Source organism: Nothobranchius furzeri, chromosome 13, assembly GCF_043380555.1.
Source record: "Nothobranchius furzeri strain GRZ-AD chromosome 13, NfurGRZ-RIMD1, whole genome shotgun sequence".
Taxonomy (NCBI): domain Eukaryota; kingdom Metazoa; phylum Chordata; class Actinopteri; order Cyprinodontiformes; family Nothobranchiidae; genus Nothobranchius; species Nothobranchius furzeri.
Window position 1 is genome coordinate 34,879,882 of NC_091753.1, and position 21,454 is coordinate 34,901,335.

Genomic DNA, 21,454 nt, shown 5'->3' on the forward strand with positions numbered 1-21,454 from the left:
AATGAGGGTGTGAGAGTTTATATATTGACTTTCAGAATTAATGTGCCACAACCAGCAGACACTAAATTAGGAGGAAAACCACAAACTTATTCTGTTTTGTTTTATTTTAAGTTTAGTTCATTTCATTTTTGATCTCATGCTGAAAATAATCTCTAGTTCTAGAGATAATGACCAGACTCTGCATGAAAATTGTAGAATTTTACCATCTATATAAAGATAAATTGGGTTCAGTTTTTCATTTTGTTAAAGAAGTTTCTCATAAATCATTATAATAAATGAAAAATTTCTCCTCTAAACAGTGAACTATGTTAAGCATATGTCACTCAAAGATGTCTTACCCCTCCTTCACACTGGAAGCATCAGCGGAGAGGAACGGCAGCTAAATGGTTTACTCGCGACTTTTGCTGCAGTCCAGTACCCACCGGGAGAATCTTCGTTGTGCTCCTTGTTGGACTTGAGATCACAAAATCCCTCGAGACTTCCGCTATCCTCCTCGCTTACCCACGAGATCATAAAATCCTTTGAGTTAATGCCATCTGCCATTAGACCAAAACTTAAGAAATCACAGTTGACATCTCTGAGGTCATATATGATGTTGTTCCTCTCCACTGCCAGAATTACATGCATTAAAAACACACTGCTGCACTTCTGGAATGATGCAGCGAGTAAATAAGCTGTTAGGTCACATGTATTGACGTAATCAACAGATATGAAATTGCATTGCTGCAATAGACTTTTACCAGACTGGAAACTTACTTCCTATTTGCTGCACTACTGAAAAACACTGGGTTTTCTAAATATACAGTTGTGGAAATCCCCCAAAAAACTTCAGTTAAGGTTTTAATACTTTTTAAACCTGTGGTTCAAAGGAAATGTGCCTCTGCCCATAAAATGTTCATTATTTTAAAATATGTATCCAACTGTGGCAAGGTGGATAAACGAGGGCCCAGGCGGGATTCGATCCCCAGACTCCCGGGTGAGAGTCATACGCTCTAACCAGTCAGCCAAAGGGACATCCCCTTGGCCAAGTAGCCAGGGGACATGATCAATCGGGACATTGTGACAGGACACACACTGTCACATCTTCCCCCCTCTTTCCACAAGCACGTCCTCGTGCTCCCGCGCAGGGTGCCACAAACTTTACATCCATGGACCTACTTGACAGTACTACATGGATCCTGCCAACAACGCCAAATGTGGCAAGGTGGATAAACGAGGGCCCGGGCGGGATTCGATCCCCAGACTCCCGAGTGAGAGTCATACGCTCTAACCAGTCAGCCAAAGGGACATCCCCTTGCCCAAGTAGCCAGGGCGCATGATCAATCGGGACATTGTGACAGGACACACACTGTCACACAACCATCCATCCATCCATTGTCAACCGCTTATCTAGAGTCGGGTCGCAGGGAAAGCAGCCTAAGCCGAGAGGTCCAGACTTCCCTCTCCCCAGCTACTTGGGCCAGCTCTTCCGGGGGAATCCCAATGCGTTCCCTGGCCAGCCGAGAGACATAGACCCTCTAGCGGGTTCTGTCTTCCTTGGGTCTCCTCCCAGTTGGACGTGCCCGGAAAACCTCACCAGGGAGGTGACCAGATGCCCGAGCCACCTCAACTGGCTCCTTTCGAAGGGGAGGAGCTGCAGGTCTACTTTGAGCCCCTTCTGGATGACTGAGGTTCTTACCTTATCTCTATGGGAGAGCCCAGCCACCCTGCAGAGAAAACTCATTTCAGCCGCTTGTATCCGCGATCTCATTCTTTCGGTCACTACAGAAAGCTCCTGACCATAGGTGAGGGTAGGAACGTAGATCGACCGCTAAATCGAAAGCTTTTCCTTCTCTCTCTTCACCAAGACAGATCAGTACAATGCCCGCATCACTGCAGACACAGCACCAATTTGCCCTTCAATCTCAAGCTCCAGCTTTCCCTCATGAACAAGACCCAGAGATCCTTAATTTCCTCCACTTGGGGCAGGACCTCTTCCCTGACCTGGAGAAGGCATTCTACCCTTTTCTGATTCAAGACCATGGTCTCAGATTTAGAGGAGATCATTCTCATCCCAGCTGCTTCACACTCGGCTGTGAACCGCTCCGGCGAAAGCTGGAGATCTGTCACACCCTGCCCTGTCTCCACATTTGGTTCAGCCTGTGTCTCTGTTGATTGCTCCCACCTGCCTCTCGTTTCCCAATCACCCAAGCTCCCAGCCCTCCTGTATTTAAACCCCTCCAGTTCTGTGTCTCTTGTTGCCTCATTGTTTTCATGCCCTGCGTGCGTGAATCATTAAAACCCTGTAAGTTGTCCAGTTTGTCTGCCTGCCTGCTTCCTTCCCAGCATTTAGATTCTCACCTCAACTCCACTCACCAACGCATCCTGACAAGATCACGTTCTGAGGAAACCAACAGTATGTATGTATATATATATATATATATATATATATATATATATATATATATATATATATATATATATATACACACATTTGTTTTATTTGTACTTCAGCCATCCATCCATCCATTGTTGTCTGCTTATGAGGGGTGGGGTTTTGGGGTCAGCAGCCTAAGCCGAGAGGCTTCCCTCTCCCCAGCCACTTAAGCTGGGCGGACACTGTGCGACTTTTTCACTCGTAGCACTCAGCTTCAGCTCAAACTGTACGACTTCCTCGCAGGGCAGATCTCACGAGTCATGTGCTCACACTGTACGACCCAGTTCTCTGATGCGATCTGACTGCTCACACTGTACGTCTGGTAGCAACATGTCGGACCTAAAAATATGCTAAAAATAGCAGTTTTTACACAACACGTCAGACTTTTTTGTCTTGTTTTGCCTGTTGTCCTTCGGGAGAGCTGCAGGAGGACACACAGGGATTTATAGGGGTTGGATGAGGAAAACGAAATAAAGAAAGTAAATCTGTGTTTTGTGATCAGTTTAATTTGACATGAACATGACAAACACACTTTCTTGACAATCTATGTGAGTAAAAAAACGTGTAGAAACAAAAACAAACAACGTGTGTTATTAGGGAAATATCGGGTGAGCGGTGTTGATGCATGATTGCGCATGCGCAGTGAGCGGTTCTGATACTTTTTGGGTCGCAGCTGCTCGCAGTGCCGCTTCAACAGTGCAATACCCTCACGAGGGACGAGCAAAATATCAAACACGCCAGAAGTCTGTGCGAGCTCACGATTGTTGATCGGTAGCTGGTCACATGGTGTTAATTGCCTCTCGTAACCCCCTGTACACTACACGACGCTCGGCGCAAAACTCGCCCTGATCTTGTGGATTCTTGCACGAGTGGAAAATCGGCTCAAAAAAGTGAAAAAGTCGCACAGTGTAGGCCCGGCTTTAGGCCATCTCTTCTGGGTGAATCCCAATGCATTCCCAGGTAGGATGAGAGACATAGTCATTCCAGTGTGTCCTGGGTTCTCCTTAGGTCTCCTCCTGGCTTCTACTCTTGCATCCTCTCAGACAATACTAATTAAAACAGAGTCAAAGCCAAAATAGTCCACCTAACGTCACTCCAGACCACAAAGCTGTGTTTGTACCTCCTTCTGTGTTTTTGTTTCCCTGAGTCTGGGTTGTTTTTGGCCAATACCTGACATCCTGATACCATCTCAGACACCTGTTCTCACCTTCTCCTCACTCCCACCATCTCTTCTTTTCCTCCTTTTCCCAATCCCTACCTCCTCTCTTCCTCTTATCTGTTCGACAGGTCTGCAGAGAACAAATTAGACCTGCTAAATTAAGCCACACGCAGAGCTCCAGTGTAGCTGGAGGGAGGCTGAATGTGTCTGTGGAAGATGAAAAGATACAACACAGGCTTTCAAACAGAAGACCACTTTGAAAAATGTAAAACTGTTCTAATGAGAAGTGCCTTAAGAGTTAGATTCACTTCTGAATGTAAATACTTCCGATTATTTGACCAGAGGAGAAATTACAAGGGCTGAAGAAGGAAAAATAGCACAAGTCTGAGAGAGAGAGATAAGAAAGTTGTTTGTGGTTTAAAGTAGTGAAAAGTTCGTAGGTAGATTCAGGTCGGAGACACTGTTTTTCTGTTATTGTAGATTAAGGGACCACTCTCCCACTAAATGGTTGTGGGACTGACTCAGCTGATTGGCTGGAGTTTATTTTAAATTAGCATCTTCCTATTATACCTTCATTATCTCCAGGTGCTTCCTCCCACAGCTGAGTCATGCATGGTGAGGTGAATTGGTAACAACAAATGTGTGCATAGGCTGGGTTGAGTGTATTTTTGTCTCAGTGACTTGGCACCAGCTAGCACTCATCATGCAGTCCACCGTTCACAGCACCTCACCTGGGACAGAACTGACATAGGTGCACTGAGGTAAGATTTTTATTTTTGAGAACTGTGGGTAATTTGCTTGAATGCAGAAAATTACAAAGCTAAAAATCATTAATGGTTATGCTATACATGATTTTTGCTACACGTGCACATGCACACACTAGATTTAATCCCAGATATCCATATAGCTATCCTGATTAGCTGGTAGCAGCTGTGGCATATCCGAGTCACTTAAGAATCACAATACTGAGTTAGTAGTGTCACTCAGTGTTTGTGTTGTAAACAGAAAAGTCCATGTATATATTTCCACGGTATTCCAGAAAACAGCAAACTAAAATGTAAATAACTATGAAGAGTATGATTTTTTAGTGTGAAACCGGGGTGAGACATAAGTGAGTGTGTGCAAAGAAACACACTCACTCACACTCACGTTCCGGAACTGCGCTGCTCTGGGTGGCTGCATGTTGGAGTAGCTCTGTTGACTATATGTAAGTTTTGCCTTTTCTTGGACATTTTTTCTTCTAGTTTCTCAAGAAAAACTGTATTTTTTTGGACATTTTACCTTTCTGTTTCTGGTGTTGTGAAGCTTGGAGGATTTTTACTTCTATTTTTTCCCCACTTTTTTCACTTTTTGAGCATTTGTTATGATGCGTAACCATGGCAACAAGCTGGTTTACAATCGGGAGCAGCTGATTAACATTGGGAAGGCTGAAATAATGCCTCAACTGAAGCCACAAATCCCAAAAGAGCTAAAACGCAAGAAGCGAGGGTGCAGAGCGGGAGCAAAATGGAGAGAAAGAGGAAATTCAAACCATCTCTTCCATCAATCATAATGGGCAATGTGAGATCACTGGCCAACAAGATGGATGAACTCCAAGCCCTTTCAAGGACTCAGCCAGAGTGTCGGCAGTGTAGTGTTATGTGTTTCACTGAGACGTGGCTGCAGGACCATATCCCCGATTCCAGCATCTCTCTGCCAGGATTCCTGACTGTACGAGCAGACAGAGATCTGAAGAGGAGCGGGAAAAGAAAAGGAGGTGGAGTGGCAGTGCTTGTCAACAACAGATGGTGCCATCCATGTCATGTTTCAGTGAAATGTTGTCTCTGCAGCCCATATGTTGAACTCTTGGCAGTAAGTTGTCGCCCATATTATTTGCCAAGAGAGTTCACCAGTGTTGTCTTGACAACCGTTTATATTCCACCTTCAGCCATTGCTGAAAATGCATGTGATGCCATCAGTTCTGTTGTCGCTGAGCTACAAACCCAGCACCCCAATGCATTTGTGGCTATATTTGGTGATTTTAATCATGCCTCGCTCTCTGCTACACTTCACACATTTCAACAATCTTTCGTAATCGTAATAATTCGGTCAATCTTTCGTAAACATGGCCTATCATTCCATCTCTATGCTGACGAATGCCAAATTTACTCTCCATTGTGTCAGGAGAAAGGTCACTCTATCCAGTCCTTTGTGTCCTGTCTTAACGAGGTGAAGTCTTGGCTAATGGCCAACGTTCTGCATCTGAATGAGGGAAAGACAGAGCTCATTGTTTTTCACCCAAACAGCAGGGCTGTGGGTCGTTATGTTGATCTTGGCCCTCTTTCTCCCTACTCAAAACCAGTTGTCACCAGTTTGGGGGTGAAAATTGATGCTGGACTTAAATTTGATGCTCACATCAACTCTGTGATCCGGTCCAGTTTCTTTCACCTGAGATGCCTTGCAAAAATCAAGCCTATGCTATCAAGAGCCCACCTGGAATGGGTACTGCATGCATTTGTAATTTCTAGGCTTGATTACTGCAACTCTCTCTATGCAGGGTTGTGTCAGTCATCACTGCGTCACCTACAGGTTGTGCAGAACAGCGCAGCCAGTTTCCTGACTGGGACCAGGAAACGGGACCACATCAGTCCGGTTCTGATCTCCCTGCACTGGCTTCTGGTCTGTTATCGTTCACACTTCAAACTCCTCATCTTTGTTTATAATTTCATCCAGGGTGGTGGTCCCCCCCTATCTAGCCACACTCCTGAACAGACATTCCCCATCACGCGCTCTGCGCTCCTCCGACCAAGGCTTGCTCGCTGTCCCTCGTTCTAGGTGTCGTACTCGCGGGGACCGTGCTTTCTCAGTCCTAGCACCGTCACTCTGGAACCAGTTGTCACGCTCAGTTAGGCTGTCCCCATCTCTGCCAGTCTTTAAGAGTCGCCTAAAAACCCACCTCCTCCGCTTGGCGTTTCCTGAATGTGTTTGAATTTGGCCCTCTTGTATGTTGATTTTATTTCCCTGTTTTCATTGATTCACTCACCCCTTGTTTTACCCATTTGTCTTCTACTTTAATGGTTTACCTTTTTTGTAATTTGTTGAATTGCTTTTATTTTTTATTTATTCACCATATTTAACTTTCTCGTGTACCATGTTCAGCGCCTTGGGCTTCCCGATAGGGTTGCAGAAGGTGTTTTATAAATAAAGCTTTGATTGGCTGACTGATTGATTGATTGAACAGTTTGTCAGCTGCTCCACCAGAGAAAACAAGACATTGGATTTGTGTTAAGCAAATGTAAAGAATGCATACATGTCCAAAACACAATTTTCTTCAATTTTCTCTGCTCAGAATACAAACCACTTGTTCAGAGGCAACCTGTGACAAGAAGAACTGTGAGAAAATGGTCACAGGACGCTGAAGAAGCCCTGCAGAGTTGTTTTGAGACCACAGATTGGATGACTCTCTGCCAAGGATATGAAGAGGACATCAATGCCATGACTGGATGTGTCACTGACTATATAAACTTCTCTGTGGACAACATCATACCCACCAAAACAGTGAGATGCTTCACTAATAACAAACCCTGGATCACTAGTGAACTGAAGAATCTGCTAAATGAGAAAAAAAAGACTTCAAGGAGGGAGACAGGGGATTATTGAGGAGTATACAGAAGCAACTGAAGATCAAGATCAGAGACAGCAAGGAGGCATTCAGGAAGAAGCTGGAGAACAAACTACAGAGGAACAATATCAGAGATGTCTGGTCAGGGATGAAGAAGATCACAGGCTTCAAGCAGAGGAAGGATTGCACAGATGGCAGCCTGGACACAGCCAATAAACTGAACAAGTTCTTCAATAGGTTCAGTTCAGGAACAAACCCAGCATCATCCTTGCCTGTCCCCAGCCAATCAGACATCCCATCTTCCTCCGATCCAACATTTTCCTGTCACAAGCCAACTCTTTTGTCCTCTAACGCAGTCATGGACTCTTCTGGTTCTATAAATCTGTCTTCAACCAAGTCAGGAGATGCTGCTGCCCCATTTACCTCCCCCTCCCACCTATCTGTCTCTAGAAGTCAGGTGAAGAGGCAGCTGGAGAGACTGAACAGGAACAAGGCTGCAGGCCCAGATGGTGTCAGCCCCAGGGTACTGAAGGGCTGTGCAGCAGCTCTGTGGGATTCTACAGCACCTCTTCAACCTCAGCCTAGTCCAGGAGAAGGTTCCAGTCCTGTGGAAGACATCCTGCCTGTGTTCCAGTTCCAAAGAAAACTCGCACATCAGTCAATGACAACTACAGACTGGTTGCCCTGACATCTCACATCATGAAGGTCCTGGAGAGACTCCTGTTGGTCCACCTGAATAAGCAAACTAGAACATATCAGGACCCGCTGCAGTTTGCTTATCGCCATGGAGTTGGAGTTGAAGATGCCATCATCCAGCTGCTTCAACCAATCCACTGTCATCTGGACAAAGCAGGCAGCACAGTGAGGGTCATGTTCTTTGATTTCTCCAGTGCATTTAAAACAATCCAGCCTGATGTACTTTGCCAGAAACTCCAAAAGACACAGGTGGGGGCCTCAACTATCGCCTGGATTAAAGACTACCTGACAAACAGACCACAGTTTGTGAGGCTGAAGAACTGCACATCAAACCAGGTGATCAGTAACATTGGAGCACCACAGGGGACTGTACTCTCACCATTCCTTTTCACCCTGTACACCGTAGACTTCCAGTACAAATCATAGACCTGTCATCTACAGAAATACTCAGATGACTCTGCAGTTGTCGGGTGTATCAGAGATGGACAGGAAGCTGAGTACAGAGAGCTGGTGGAGCACTTTGTGGCATGCTGTGGAAACAATCATCTGACCTTGAATGTGAACAAAACAAAGGAGATAATTTTAGACTTCAGAAGAAACAGGGTGGAGTCAAACACTGTTTCCATCATGGGAGAAGAAGTGGAGGTGGTTGAGGAATACAAATACCTTGGAGTTCACCTGGACAACAGACTGAACTGGAGAAACAACAGCGAAGCCATTTTACAAGAAGGGACACAGCAGACTGCACTTCTTGAGGACGCTTAGGTCCTTCAATGTCTGTAGCAAGATGCTGCAGATCTGCAAAGAAGGATTCTCCAGAGAATCAAGAAAATTATGGACAACCCTGAGCATTCTCTTCACAAGACTGTCTGACAACCGAAGAGTGTCTTCAGTCAGAGCCTTCTTCAGTTTCGCTGCAACACTGACCGCTACTGGAGATCCATCCTGCCAACAGCCATTGTAATATACAATAACTCTTTGATGACTTGATTATTATTATTATTCTGAGCTACTACAGCAATCAATGTCCCTCTGGGATTAATAAAGTATTTTTGAATTAAATTGAATTGAAAACCAATTCTGCAGCAGAGTCGCCTTTGTCAGAGCACCAGACGTTAGCTAACTAACCAAACTAACAAAATAAGGTAAAACTCTGTGTTGGGTATTTTTAAATCCTGAAACTTAACCCTGAAATGAACCACACACAGGAGAGGAAGTCAGTAGGTTTTACGCTGTGAGGAGACAGCGGAGAGAGATAGGCCGGAAGCCTGTCTAAGGCCCCCGTCCGATCAACTCTGGGGTGTCTCCCCTGAACACAGCAGTTTTATTGAAACACAGGGAAAGGACAAAGAACCATTCATCACCGCTTACAGTTAACCAATTACAGTGTTTCTAAGGCGGGACCTTCTAAAAAGGAAGTCTCAAGTTACAGGGTGGCTGCAAGCTTCCCTGTTGACATTCAGACCCTTCCCAACCCCCATGCTTATCAGGCCGCATTCCACAGCTATGAGGAAAGGAGAAAGAACTCAGTGGCTTTCTTATTAACATATGATTACTTAAAGAGAAGCATTTACGACAGTAATACATCAAAATACCTGACAACCCCCTCCTGAAACGTGACTCATTTAAGTAATAAAAGATAAACCAAATCAAACTTGAGAACTTTTTCACCTCTTGAATGATAGAAGTCAGAGTCATAGTAGAAATGTGAACTTTTACGTAGCTTATAAGGGTGTTAAATAGAACCCTAGTAAAGATAAATGTAAAAAATAGAAAGTAATAAGTAAAAATAGAATAAAATAAGTAAAAAGAAAAATAGAAAAATACATTTTCATACCAAAAGACCTGAGTAAGATTTTAACAACCCAAAGATCAACCATAAAACCTAAGTAATTAGGAATTATGACATACCTTACTCGTGTAAGATTTAGAATGTCCAAACAACCTAATAATTTTAGCTTAGCCAAATAATCCAGACAACAACACTTAGATGTTACCTTGTGAGTAATTTAAGATAGGTGTAGCCTTGATTTATTAAGAACTCTCTGTTGGATCAAAGTGTTATTCATGATATCCTAATGCAAGAAAAAAACACACAAGATGATGAAAAGATTAAGGAAAGGAGTTGGACACTTGTGAATTTCCGTCCAATTTGCACTTGAATCTTCTTTATGTCCGCCATTTCCTCCTACAGGTGTAAAAGGCCTCCTTCTGAAACAAAGAGGAGGTCTAGCGCCATCTGTTGTTCCATTGCCATAGTGTGAAGAACTGCCTTCTCGTGATCAGATGATTGGGTCTTCGTGTTAGTGCGCTGTCTGAACTGTGGCTCTTGAAACCAACTGAAACTGCAGATCATGTGGTACTTGTGCTTTTTGTCCAGGGTGTTCCCCCCCCCTTTCTGAGTGCTCATGTCTGGGACACAGAGGGGTTTTCCCTTCCCGAACCATCCTTGTCAGACTCATCTGAGAGGTGAGTTCATCTGAGGTGAACTCACCTGTTCACCTCGTTTCCTGTCCAGGCTTGATGCACTGCAGTGGTTCTCTGCATCAGTCACAGGCTGTGTGCTCGGCCCCTTGCTTTTCTGCAGATGTGTTGACGTAGGAGAAGATGGAGGAACTGGTGTTGAGGTCATCTGTGTTGATGTTGTTATTGATTTGAACCAAGTTCAGAGCCGACTGAGGCACAGCAGCTTTGTGGTTTTTCATCAGCTCATTTATGTCCTCCTCCATCCTGGACTGCAGGTCATCGACCTCCACGGACTCTCGAACGTTCACAGCTGCTGCACAGGTGAACTCAAACTCCTCCAGCTGGTTCTTTAGTTGGGCGATCTCCCTCTTACTGGGTGCGTTGTTCTTGATGTGGCCCAACATGATCTTGGCATCAGCCAGTAGAGCCCTTGTCCTCTTCAGGCCCTTCCTCAGACGTTTCTCAGTCTCTACATCACCACCTGAGTCTGAGCTGACAGGAGCTTCGATTCCATCTCTCTCTTTTCCTTCCTGCATAGGGAAAGCATGGAAGCTACACACAGTTTCATTCATGGTTAGAGGTATTTGCAGTTAATATGGGATTCTCTTAAGAGTAGTAGAGCATGAAGTAGCACTCATAACTTGCGTTGAAACCAAGCATTTTAACAGTCAGGTTAGACATTTTATACCACTTGATGTCGAGAGGTGAGTGGGGTTCGATGAGGGCGCGTTTCCTTCTGTGCCCCTCAAGTCTGCTCTCTAGGACCAGAAGCTGAGTGTACACCACCACCAGGAATGAACCACAGCAGGTCAGCCATGGTCATGTTGTCGATGTCACCTGTTAATCAAGTTCCTTCTGTACCATACAATGTGACAGACGAATCCACCAGGGGCGCTCCGCAATCTTTACTGCAGTGAGAGTGATCAACAGGACCTGCTGTCTCCTCACAGCGTAAAACCCACTGACTTCCTCTCCTGTGTGTGGTTCATTTCAGGGTTAAGTTTCAGGATTTAAAAATACCCAACATTCTGCTACTCTGTGTGTTAGATAGAAACAGAAAACCAATGGAATCAGAAAAGAAACACTGGAAGGACATAACAAGGAGTTGCAAATAAAACGGATTAAAAATGGACATTATGGTGTGTTTTCATGTGTGTGTAAGACCCCAACAATATAGCCGCATACACTACAAACATCTATCATAAATGTAAAAAACAAAGCTACTACTTTGTGGATTTTGTCTATTGCGGGATATTTTTGGAACGTAACTGCCATGATAAACAAGGAACCACTGTATATATACCATAAGCTCAGAAAGTGTGACAGCTGTTCTTTTAGTAAACTTTCATTTGAACAATTGATTGTCTTAGATAATCCGAATATATTCTCCATCAGCCCAAAGTAAACAATGGGAAAACTTCTATTTGTTTCAATTAAACACAACATTTTTGGTCATTTAGTTCAGATATTCATCGTATGGCTGTAAGAACAATTTGGGAAAAGCATCTCTTATAAATGTTTCAAATTCCGTGAAATAAAGTATAAAAATGACAGTAAGAAAGAGAAACGTCATGAATAAGTGAAGTATCTATCCTATTCTGTTTATTTTTGCTTTTATTCCATCTGTACTCCTGACACTCGTCTCCTGTGAGAATAAGCAGCCCTGCAGCTCGTCATCTCACCCTTTGTTTTTGAGTTTTTAAGGAGGATACACATTTTAAATGTCTTTCTGCTCTCTTCTCTCCCTTCACCTGCTTATAAAGCAGGAGAACATCTGAAAATCAGATTCTCTGTCTTTGTTCTTTCAGCTTCCTGACAAAATGACAAAGCTAATCTCCTTATCCATTAATTTGACAGGATTTAGGAGAACAGTTTTTTTATCCCTCCTGCCCTCATGCCTTCACCTTTCCTTTGTAGTCAAATGAATTCACTAGAAAAGCTTCACTCACTTATACATTTTGGCATTTTACTAAAAGCATCACCAGAACCGCACTTCCTGCTCTCATGTCATTCCTCGTGGTCTCTTTTCTTTATTTCTCAGTGCAGCTCTACCTGCGCCTGAGCTGTTACACTAGCACTCAGTCTGAGCCTAGCATGATGAAATCAATGGTGTAAAATAGCCAAAAAGGGAGCTTGTGTAAGTGTCTCACCACCAGGGAGTAGTAGGCTTTGAATCCCGGCTTTGCCACAAAGTAGTCGTCAGACTTGAAGGTGATTCGCAGCTTGTTGGTTTTAGAGGTCAGACTCGGCGGTGTTTTCTGGCCACACCACCGACCCCAGATTATGGTGCTGGTTTCTGATTGGTCCTCTAATTCAATGTAGTCGTACCTGAAGTGGCAAACAGACGACAAAATGAGAGAATGGAGCAGTCAGGCAGCTGCATCACATCAAATATGCACTTAAATAATAATTTATTAATTTCAAAGTAACTGAAAAATGTGTAAAGGCACCCCCTAGTGTCTGTTATTAATTCTCTGTGTTCAAACCGAAAACAAAACCTCTCGCTCTCTCTCCTCACTGTGCGTTCTTCTTTTTAACACCTTAAAGCAGCGTTCCGGAGTTTTCCCCTTTTAGAAATTATGTATAATTTGTCAGAAATCCGTAAAAGTGATACTCTTATCGTGTATTGTGATATAATGTAAGCGAAACATCTTTTTTTTTCTTTTGCTACGCACGCCCCCTGCCCCGCAGAGCTCTGTGCAATAGGAAATTGAGCGCCGACCAGAACTAACTGATAGCGTTAGACTACCGCTTACTTGCTTTAAATTTAAGGAATACCTCGGCTGATGCAGAGTTGATTAACTTTTCACGGACAAGTAAGTCTCTAAAATATAAATATATGAGAACACAACCTGACACGGGAATACTCCTAAAACAATGTGTTTTACCTCTGTTTGTAGGCTACAGAAGCACATAAATAACAGAAACGTGACACTGCCATCTTAAAAAAACAAATGAGAAATACTCCGGAAAGAAGCTTTAATCTAACAGCTGAAATGTCTCTCCAGCTCTACAAACTCTACAGGAGTGATTCATCACTAATTTAATCAAATAAGCTGTGTTCATGACCTAAAACATGCAGCAAACGTGCTGGATGCAGACTGCAGTGCCAGGTATGTCAGCTCCAACAGAGCAACCCGCCTGTCTGAAGTTGCAAATATATTCTGGCCACAGAAGGCTGTGGGGGTCTGAGTGACATCTTTTTAACCCTGTAAAGGGTCATTTTAGCATATATTGGCTCAAGGAAATTATAAAAAAAATATGAAGAAGTTGCAAAGTATGCCTTTAAATGTAACTGACTGTTCTATGATATAAAGTCGGTAATCTATCATAATTTACATTAGCCCTAAGTCTTTCCTTCTACAGCAAAAAAAAAAAAAAATATTTTACACAAGCTTAGAGCGGCGACTAATAGATTCATATATCTACAACCAGAAGCTGTCAATCAGCAAGAATGCCCCACTTCAAACAGCTTCTCAGGGGAGAAATCAGTGTGTGTGTGTGTGTGTGTGTGTGTGTCATAAGATTATGAGGACACACACAACAAATTAATAAAATAATGTGGTTCAGATTCTTATCAGAAAGAGAAACTTGGTATTTTTTAAGCAAACATTTCCATAGAAAATACCAAGACCTTATTAACACCTAGCATGATGGCCTCTAATAAACATCATTCGAAGAGAATGGTCTAAATTTTCACTTGTTAGTAATTGTCCTGCAAGGATGGTCACACAAATCAAGTAAGCACAATGACTCCTTTAGAGATGATGTAGGATGAAACACATCCTATATGACCTAAGCTTCGAGGAGGATAAAGTGTGAATAACTTAGAATAAATAACCCAGTCGATTATGAACACCAAATGTTTTCTTCTCCTTCGTCTCCTCTACAAGATGCTTACAAAGACAGCTGAGTTGCATATTGGGATTAAAAAGTCTATATTCCTCCCTCTGCCTTCAAGGACAAACTTCTTATATTTGCTGCCAAGAAAGCAAACTTCCTCTATCCATCTTGCTCAGATCTTTTCAATCACAGTTTACCATTGTTGTGGCTGTATTAAACGTGATCATGTTACACACTAAACCTTTCCTAACTCTAACCTTCTCCATCATTTAATTTCACACTTGTTAATCACTTTTGTCTTTCATTTGACTTTTCTTCACTGCCTGCAACGCATCAGCGCTTCCTCCAGTTTGTCCTCACTACCCCACTCTCTTCTCTTCCTCCTATTCTTTCTCTTTTTGTCTCTTTATCTTAACAACCCTTCATGTCACCCTCTTTGCTTTCCCCTATTATCACCAGTAATCACATCAGCTGGATGTCATAATCTCCATTAGATATTTTTTTATTAACCTTCTTAATGCCATGTTTTACCTGCACACTCCGTTTTCGGGATCCTCCAGGCCAAACTGTCCGTCAAACTCAAGGTGTATTTGACTCCCCGGTGGTGACAGCAGTTTCCATGACAACAGCAGGTTGCGTGGATAAGCGTTGGGGTAGCGTGGGCTGAGGATGACTCCACCCGCCGGTGATACCGTGAGGTTTTCCTCCTTGTGGTACAAGTCTGTGGTGAGGCGATTGCTGTCGGTTAGTGGTCAATGCTAATCATCCTGTTTACAGAGACGGGGACGTGCAAGACGCACATTCTCATGCAGAAGCAAACACTCAAGGATGCAGATAAGCATGAAAAAAGATGCACTAAACTTACAGAAATAACAAACATGAACATGTTATAAAGCTTGAAATGACACGCCCTTGTAGAGTCATGAATGGCCTCTAATTTGTGACAAAGGTCACATTTTCCCAGCTGGGTCAAGCTGGGTCGAACTGTAACTTTGCCCCACAGATTAACCCACCAGGAGCCGTGATGTCTACTGAAACAACATCTTTATCTGCTGCTGTTCCATCCCAAGATGAAGGACGCTTCAAGATTTTACAATAGTAATTTTAAATAATACTTTTAATAAACTCTTGACTTTATTACTGTTATTAAAACCATCATAAATAATCTCTTGGTTCAGTATAAATGTATTTTAATTACTGAAATGACTTATTATGCTTTGAATAATAATAAATATTATTTTTGATAATCCGTAATGTGTGTTCAGCAAACCAGAAGGTCATCTTGCACGTTAACCACCTCATCCAGAAGAAGGGATCTAGAAGGGTAAACCACCTCACATGTCTTTATTTCATGACCAAGCTTTCTGACGCTGAGAGGGCGTGTTCTGAGGGTTTTGTTAAAACCAAATCCTGCAGCTGTAAGTTCAGTTCTTGAACCATACCAGGAAACGAGGGACGGCCGCCCAAGTCTCTACTAAGCATTCTGTCACGCCGATAGTCTTGCTTCGAATAAACACAACTGTAACCAGCTGAAGCAAAACTCTGTCAGAGTTAAGCCAGACGCTCGACACCGTGTACCCTGCGACATCTCTGGACCAGTGGATCGGTTCTACTCGGGTCTTCTCTACCGGACCGAGTATCCCTGAGGCTGACAACATCCTCCTTGACCCCCGGATCCACACAGAGGGTCGTCTTGCTGGGTGAGGTAGCACACAGATGGTGTCTGATGCTGTTCTCTCTAAGAAATGACTCAGTTAGCTGCAAAACAACTTTCCACCCAGACCGCTTCTCTCGCTGAAAGAAACCTTCTGAGATTCATTCACGCATCCAAAAACTCGCATTTCATTTTAGTTCCGTTCAGTCACAGGTTTGCTTTTTAAAACAAGTTTTAATATCAAATTGTTTGTTAAAAATTGTCATTTCAAATTGTTATATTTTTAAAAATGTTAGTAATAAATTCTTAACTTTTTAAAAACTGACTCTTCTTTGAAACGAAACACAGAAAGGTGTATATTTTTGGTTATTGAAAAAGCAAAGATTCCTTTAAACTTCTGATTAAATAAATAAACTTTTGCTATTAAATTTAATTATCTTAAATTAAACATTACTCTTTGGATTAAAATATAGATAAGACAGTTAGTGTATGAATTTCTATCGATTGCATTCATATCCTAGATATTGGTGCATAATATAGGTTCATATGCTAAATGTCCGATCTTTTCTTCAGAATCTAACAAAGTTGATAGCAAACAGCGTTAATTCTAGTATATAGATAACCACGCTACACCCTTTTAACGTGAAATTGTAACATCACTGTGCTATTCCAAGTAAACAGGACCCCGTACAGCTAGTCCAACACATCCACTTCAGGTATTAATGCTGAGTCTTATTTCTCATCTACCTGTAGGATATCTCCTTCATTAGGATGCTCTTCAATCTAACTTTATCAGTAACTTCACACACAAACACCACTCGCACAAATGAAAACGTACCATCCATCCATCCATTTTCTGAACCCGCTTGTCCACGTAGGGTCTTGGGGGGAGGGCTGGTGCTTATCTCCAGTGGTCAATGGGGAATCACGCAGCGTAAAACATACCATGTTACGCAAAATTATGACCATCAAGTATTCTTCTGAAACTTACCTGCCAGTTGAATCAAGCCGATTCTGAGTGCTCAGTAATTATGTGCACCACTTTCGCCTTTAAACACCTACAATTTTGCTGCCTCCCACCCTCAGCTCAAAAGGGTCTTTCTTTAAACATCTTTGGTATTTTCTTGCTGTGCTTAGTTTCTAGTTCCATTTTTTTTAAACACACTTTATGGATATAAAATATGACAAGCTTTAGTGTGTAGCAACATTTACTTATGTTATTTATTTTAAAAGTGCTGATCTTTAAAAAACACACACACACAATTCCAACTGTATTAATGTGGCAATGTATAGTTTCCTGCTGCTAGGGGGCAGTACATACATTTCGGGGTAGTTTTACACCATATCGCCGTGACTGTCGCTAGTTTAAAATAACATTAAGGTGAATTTTGTTACCTCTGGAGCAGAAAGCATGCGACCTCAGCATGACTCCTCAGACTTTGATGGTCCTTCAGTTAATTCCATCGCCAGAATGCAATGGTGATGCTAGTTTTTGGGTGCTGTAGTTTCCGGATCTGCTCGGGGGCCTGCACCTGCTGATGATGTCATCATACTACAGCAAAACCGCTCAGCCAAAATACAATCCATCTCTTTTTCGATTCTGTTCTTTCACATCAGTTTTGTTATTAAATTTGTTTTTCTTACTGCCTAATTATTTTTGAACGTGGTAACAAAACTTCTGTAAGTCGTACATCCAGCCAGTCATCTAATGTGATGTCATCGACAGGTTCAGAACCCCGAGCCGGCCAGAAGGAAACATGGCATTTAAGATGACGTCCCCAAAGACGCTAGACACGCCCAATGTACTTTAGACCAGATTTTTGTTGTTGTATGTTACAAAGCCGCCAATAATTTTCAACGACTTGACATCTTTTTATTCACGTTTCGATGGACATTTCCAGAGATTAAAGGTAAAAACTACACATCGTGTCTTAAAATTTTCAGTGCTGCAATCACAAGCATATCATTGTGTTTTGCACGTCTGACCTTTTTACGCACACATGGTTCAGATTGAGGTTTTGATCACTTTTGCAGATTCCATTTACCCAAAAACTGTATTTTTCCTATGAATAATATAATTAATAACTGGTGATGCATTTAAAAAGTCCAATTGTCATGTCACTGTTGAAGATATCACACAACAAACATATTCATTTTCTTAAAGATTTAGATTTCACTTTTATAAGAACCCCACTACACACACACACACACACACACACACACACACACACACACACACACACACACACACACACACACACACACACACACACACACACACACACACACCTCAAGAAGGTCAGGCTATGTGCTGAACCAGGCTGACGGAGCAGTATTTTCTGAGTGCTGTTTTTTTTTTTTTTTGCAAGCGAGCTGAATCTGTAATCAACACACCACAGCATGCACCCCTGAGAGACGATGATGAAGAGGAAGCTTTGGCCTTCTCCTCCACCTCTTCACTTCAAACTTTACTTCATTTTTGCCTCCCATCCCATCCTTTTCTCCTCCTGAGTCCATCCCTCTTCTCTCCACATCAGCTCTTGTTTAATTCCACTCTTCTTCTACTTAGGAGGAAACAACATTTGATACAAAAGGCAAAATGTTCATTTAGCTTTTTTGTGCTTTGTGTGAATGTGTATGTTCACACGTGTGAGCTGATGAATTTGTTTGCAGAGGAATGTTTCTACTCTGCTGACCCGACGCCTGGCTGTGTGGGTCCATTCACTCATGAAAGCGCTTATGTGTCAAAAACTTTCAAACAATAATGTTTCAAAGGAGCAAACCCACAAGCGCATGAAGCTCTCAGCATTGCTGAAAATTTCATCTGAGTTTGTTTTCACATGCATCACTATCATAACACTTGTTTTATGCAGCATGCAGAGATTAAGGTCTACATTAACTGTGGCATGCAAGTGTTGGTAAATTAACCTTTGCACTACTTTTTCTTTGGTACCCTACTGTGTCAGCATGTCATGTCTCCAACCCACCATAGCATGTAATGCTATAGTAAAACTATAACTTGTATTTTGTAAATAATTATCTGTGCATAACATGACTGCGCCCAGCCATGAACACAAACATAAACATGTCAGTGTGAGCAGTGTGAAGAATTAAGACTTTCAACTGAAGGAATATGCAAATCTGGATGTATGGCAACGACATCTTTTGGAAGCTGGTCTCCCAGTCGCATCGTTGACCTTTACATAAATCATGCAGCGATGTCAGTGACACTTTAGGAAATTAATGCTAATGAAATAATGATTGGAAAAGAGGTCCATGTGAAGAATCAGCGAAGAGAAACGGCAGCGCTTGATTCGTGTGTCATTTATAGGCCCAAACCTGCAGCTCGAGCCAGTGAGTTTTAATACGAAAGGCTAAAAGTGTCGAATAAGGCCAGATGGACTTTATAAATGGATGAAATCGGTGGAAGTTTACTGCTATTTTAAATTTTACACTTTCTTTCCTTTTTTCTTAAAATATTTTGTCCCATGCACTGACTTATTGACATAATGCATGGAGCCAACATGCACGTATATCAGCACGCACACACACACACACACACACACACACACACGCGCGCATGCATGCATGCACACTTACACAAAGAATACTTTAATATATAAATAAGAGGGACTGGCCATAGCCATGTGTGCAATTCCATGTTATTCTAAAAATAATGTTTTACAATTTGTTGCATTTAGCTAAAGCTAGATCTTTTCTGTTTATATCTACACATTTTGCACGTTAGATGCAAAGGATATACAACATTTATCTGTGCCAAATCAGAGAACGTGAAGAAAACAAGTCGGATCTGCCTGTGCCCACCCATCTCCCACTTTGGCTGCTATAAGCTGAGAAGCTCCAATAACTGGGAGGAGTTCCATCAGCAACAACTCTCTCCTGCACGTAAGAAGTAGTTCAGTGACATCACGAATGGGTAATTTTTGAAACGACTTGTATTAGGCAAATATTTCCAAAAATTAAACACTGATAGAAAAAGCAGTACAGACCAACATAGCAGCACAACAAAATGCAACAGGTGAATTTTGCATAATATGTCCCCTTTATAACTTATAACTTACTTCATGGTCTTTGTGCTCTCTAAATTAATTGTTCTTTGTAAAAAGTGACAATGACTTTGCAAATTTAATTAGTACTTTAGTTTGCACGTCAACTTTTATGTTTTGTGAATAATTGTAAAGTAAGACCCAAGAGCGTGCACAAGAGCTTTGAATATTTTCTGATTCATATCAGTTCACAGAAGCACAATTGATGCAATTAAATTGGCAGAGCATCCGTGCACCGATTTGGTTGGGGAGTTGAGTCAAGATTCCTTGGTTTGCTGTGTCTATGCACCAATGAGCAGGTGATACATGTACAACATCAAATGTTCGAAGGGAGAGTTTCTGCAGAAACAATTAAAAAGAACAACAGACTACTGTACCACTATCATGATCCAGGGATAATTTGAATAACCTGCTTTTAGCTGCTTTTGCATCTTTAATTAGACAGTTGACATGCATCAGTCGACCACAGACTAGTGATCTGTGATATTTCTGTTAGCAAAAAGCCAAGCTAAACCGTCGTTTACAGAATGTCTACTTACCAGATGAAATATCTGTAACATTTTTACAATACTGGTCCCTTTATTAACATTACTTAAACATTAATAAATTATTAAATAAAGTTTTAACAACTGCTCAACCATATTATGTAATGCATTACTAAGCACACACACCTCCCCCCAGCCATTTTTCCTAACCTTAAGGGCACTTAATAGTTAACAATAACAGTAGAGCGAATAAAGGGACCATGGACGAAATTTTGATTTCAGAAGTGGGGGGGACACAGCAGGCTTGTGCGGATTTGGGGTGGGGGGTGTTATGTAAAGACCCCTTGACACGTCACGTGCCCATCTCAATAATTTTTCCATCCTTATTGAAGTGCAGTTTTGGCTGTTGACAATGGATAGGCCATCGTATTTATTGTTTTGGGTCTTTTTGTTTATTGTTTTTGGTGCAACATTTTCTAACAGGGAGTGAGATTCCTTTTTTATTTAATTTTTGTTTGTTATTTTTATTCATTTAGAAGTTCTGGTTCTGGACATTTCAATGTTAAATGAAGGTTTCTTTGTTGCATTTTAAAGGGTGTACTTGCATTATTATGATATATTAACATTATATTAGTGGTTATTTTGGTCTAGATAATGTTGACAATATCGTTTATCATCAACAATTTGTTGGACAAAATATCGTCCAGCAAAATGTGTTACTTTCCCAGGCCTAGTCAAAAGTATAAAAATTATTTATACATAAACGGTCCTCCTGAGATCTGGCCGTTTGTTCATTTGCTGTGTTAGAGGACATGCTGAACTAATGTTTTACACATGATCATCACCCTAACATTTGAGTGTATAAAAACATATTAAATATTTTTTTCCCCTTAAAAGTGTTTAAACAGTTGTTGCATTTCAACACACAAAAAAAAAATGGAAAAAGTAAGATAAATCTAATGAAAAGTGTACATCTTTGACATTAAGCTTAAAAAAATCTGTTGACGATGATGATACTGTTCATTTTTCAGAGCTTTTTAATGTGAACATATACATTGCAATAGATA

General features: G+C 41.7%; 1 protein-coding gene across 1 annotated transcript in view; it reads right to left on the minus strand.

Moving 5' to 3' along the window:
* pdgfd (platelet derived growth factor d) overlaps positions 1-21,454 on the minus strand; it is an 89,479-nt gene that overhangs the window by 34,085 nt on the left and 33,940 nt on the right. The window contains exons 2-3 of the mRNA XM_015951700.3: positions 14,713-14,902; positions 12,489-12,666 (exon numbers count right to left, since the gene is read on the minus strand). Coding sequence (XP_015807186.1) covers positions 12,489-12,666; positions 14,713-14,902 — 368 coding nt within the window. The remainder of the gene's footprint in view (positions 1-12,488; positions 12,667-14,712; positions 14,903-21,454) is intronic.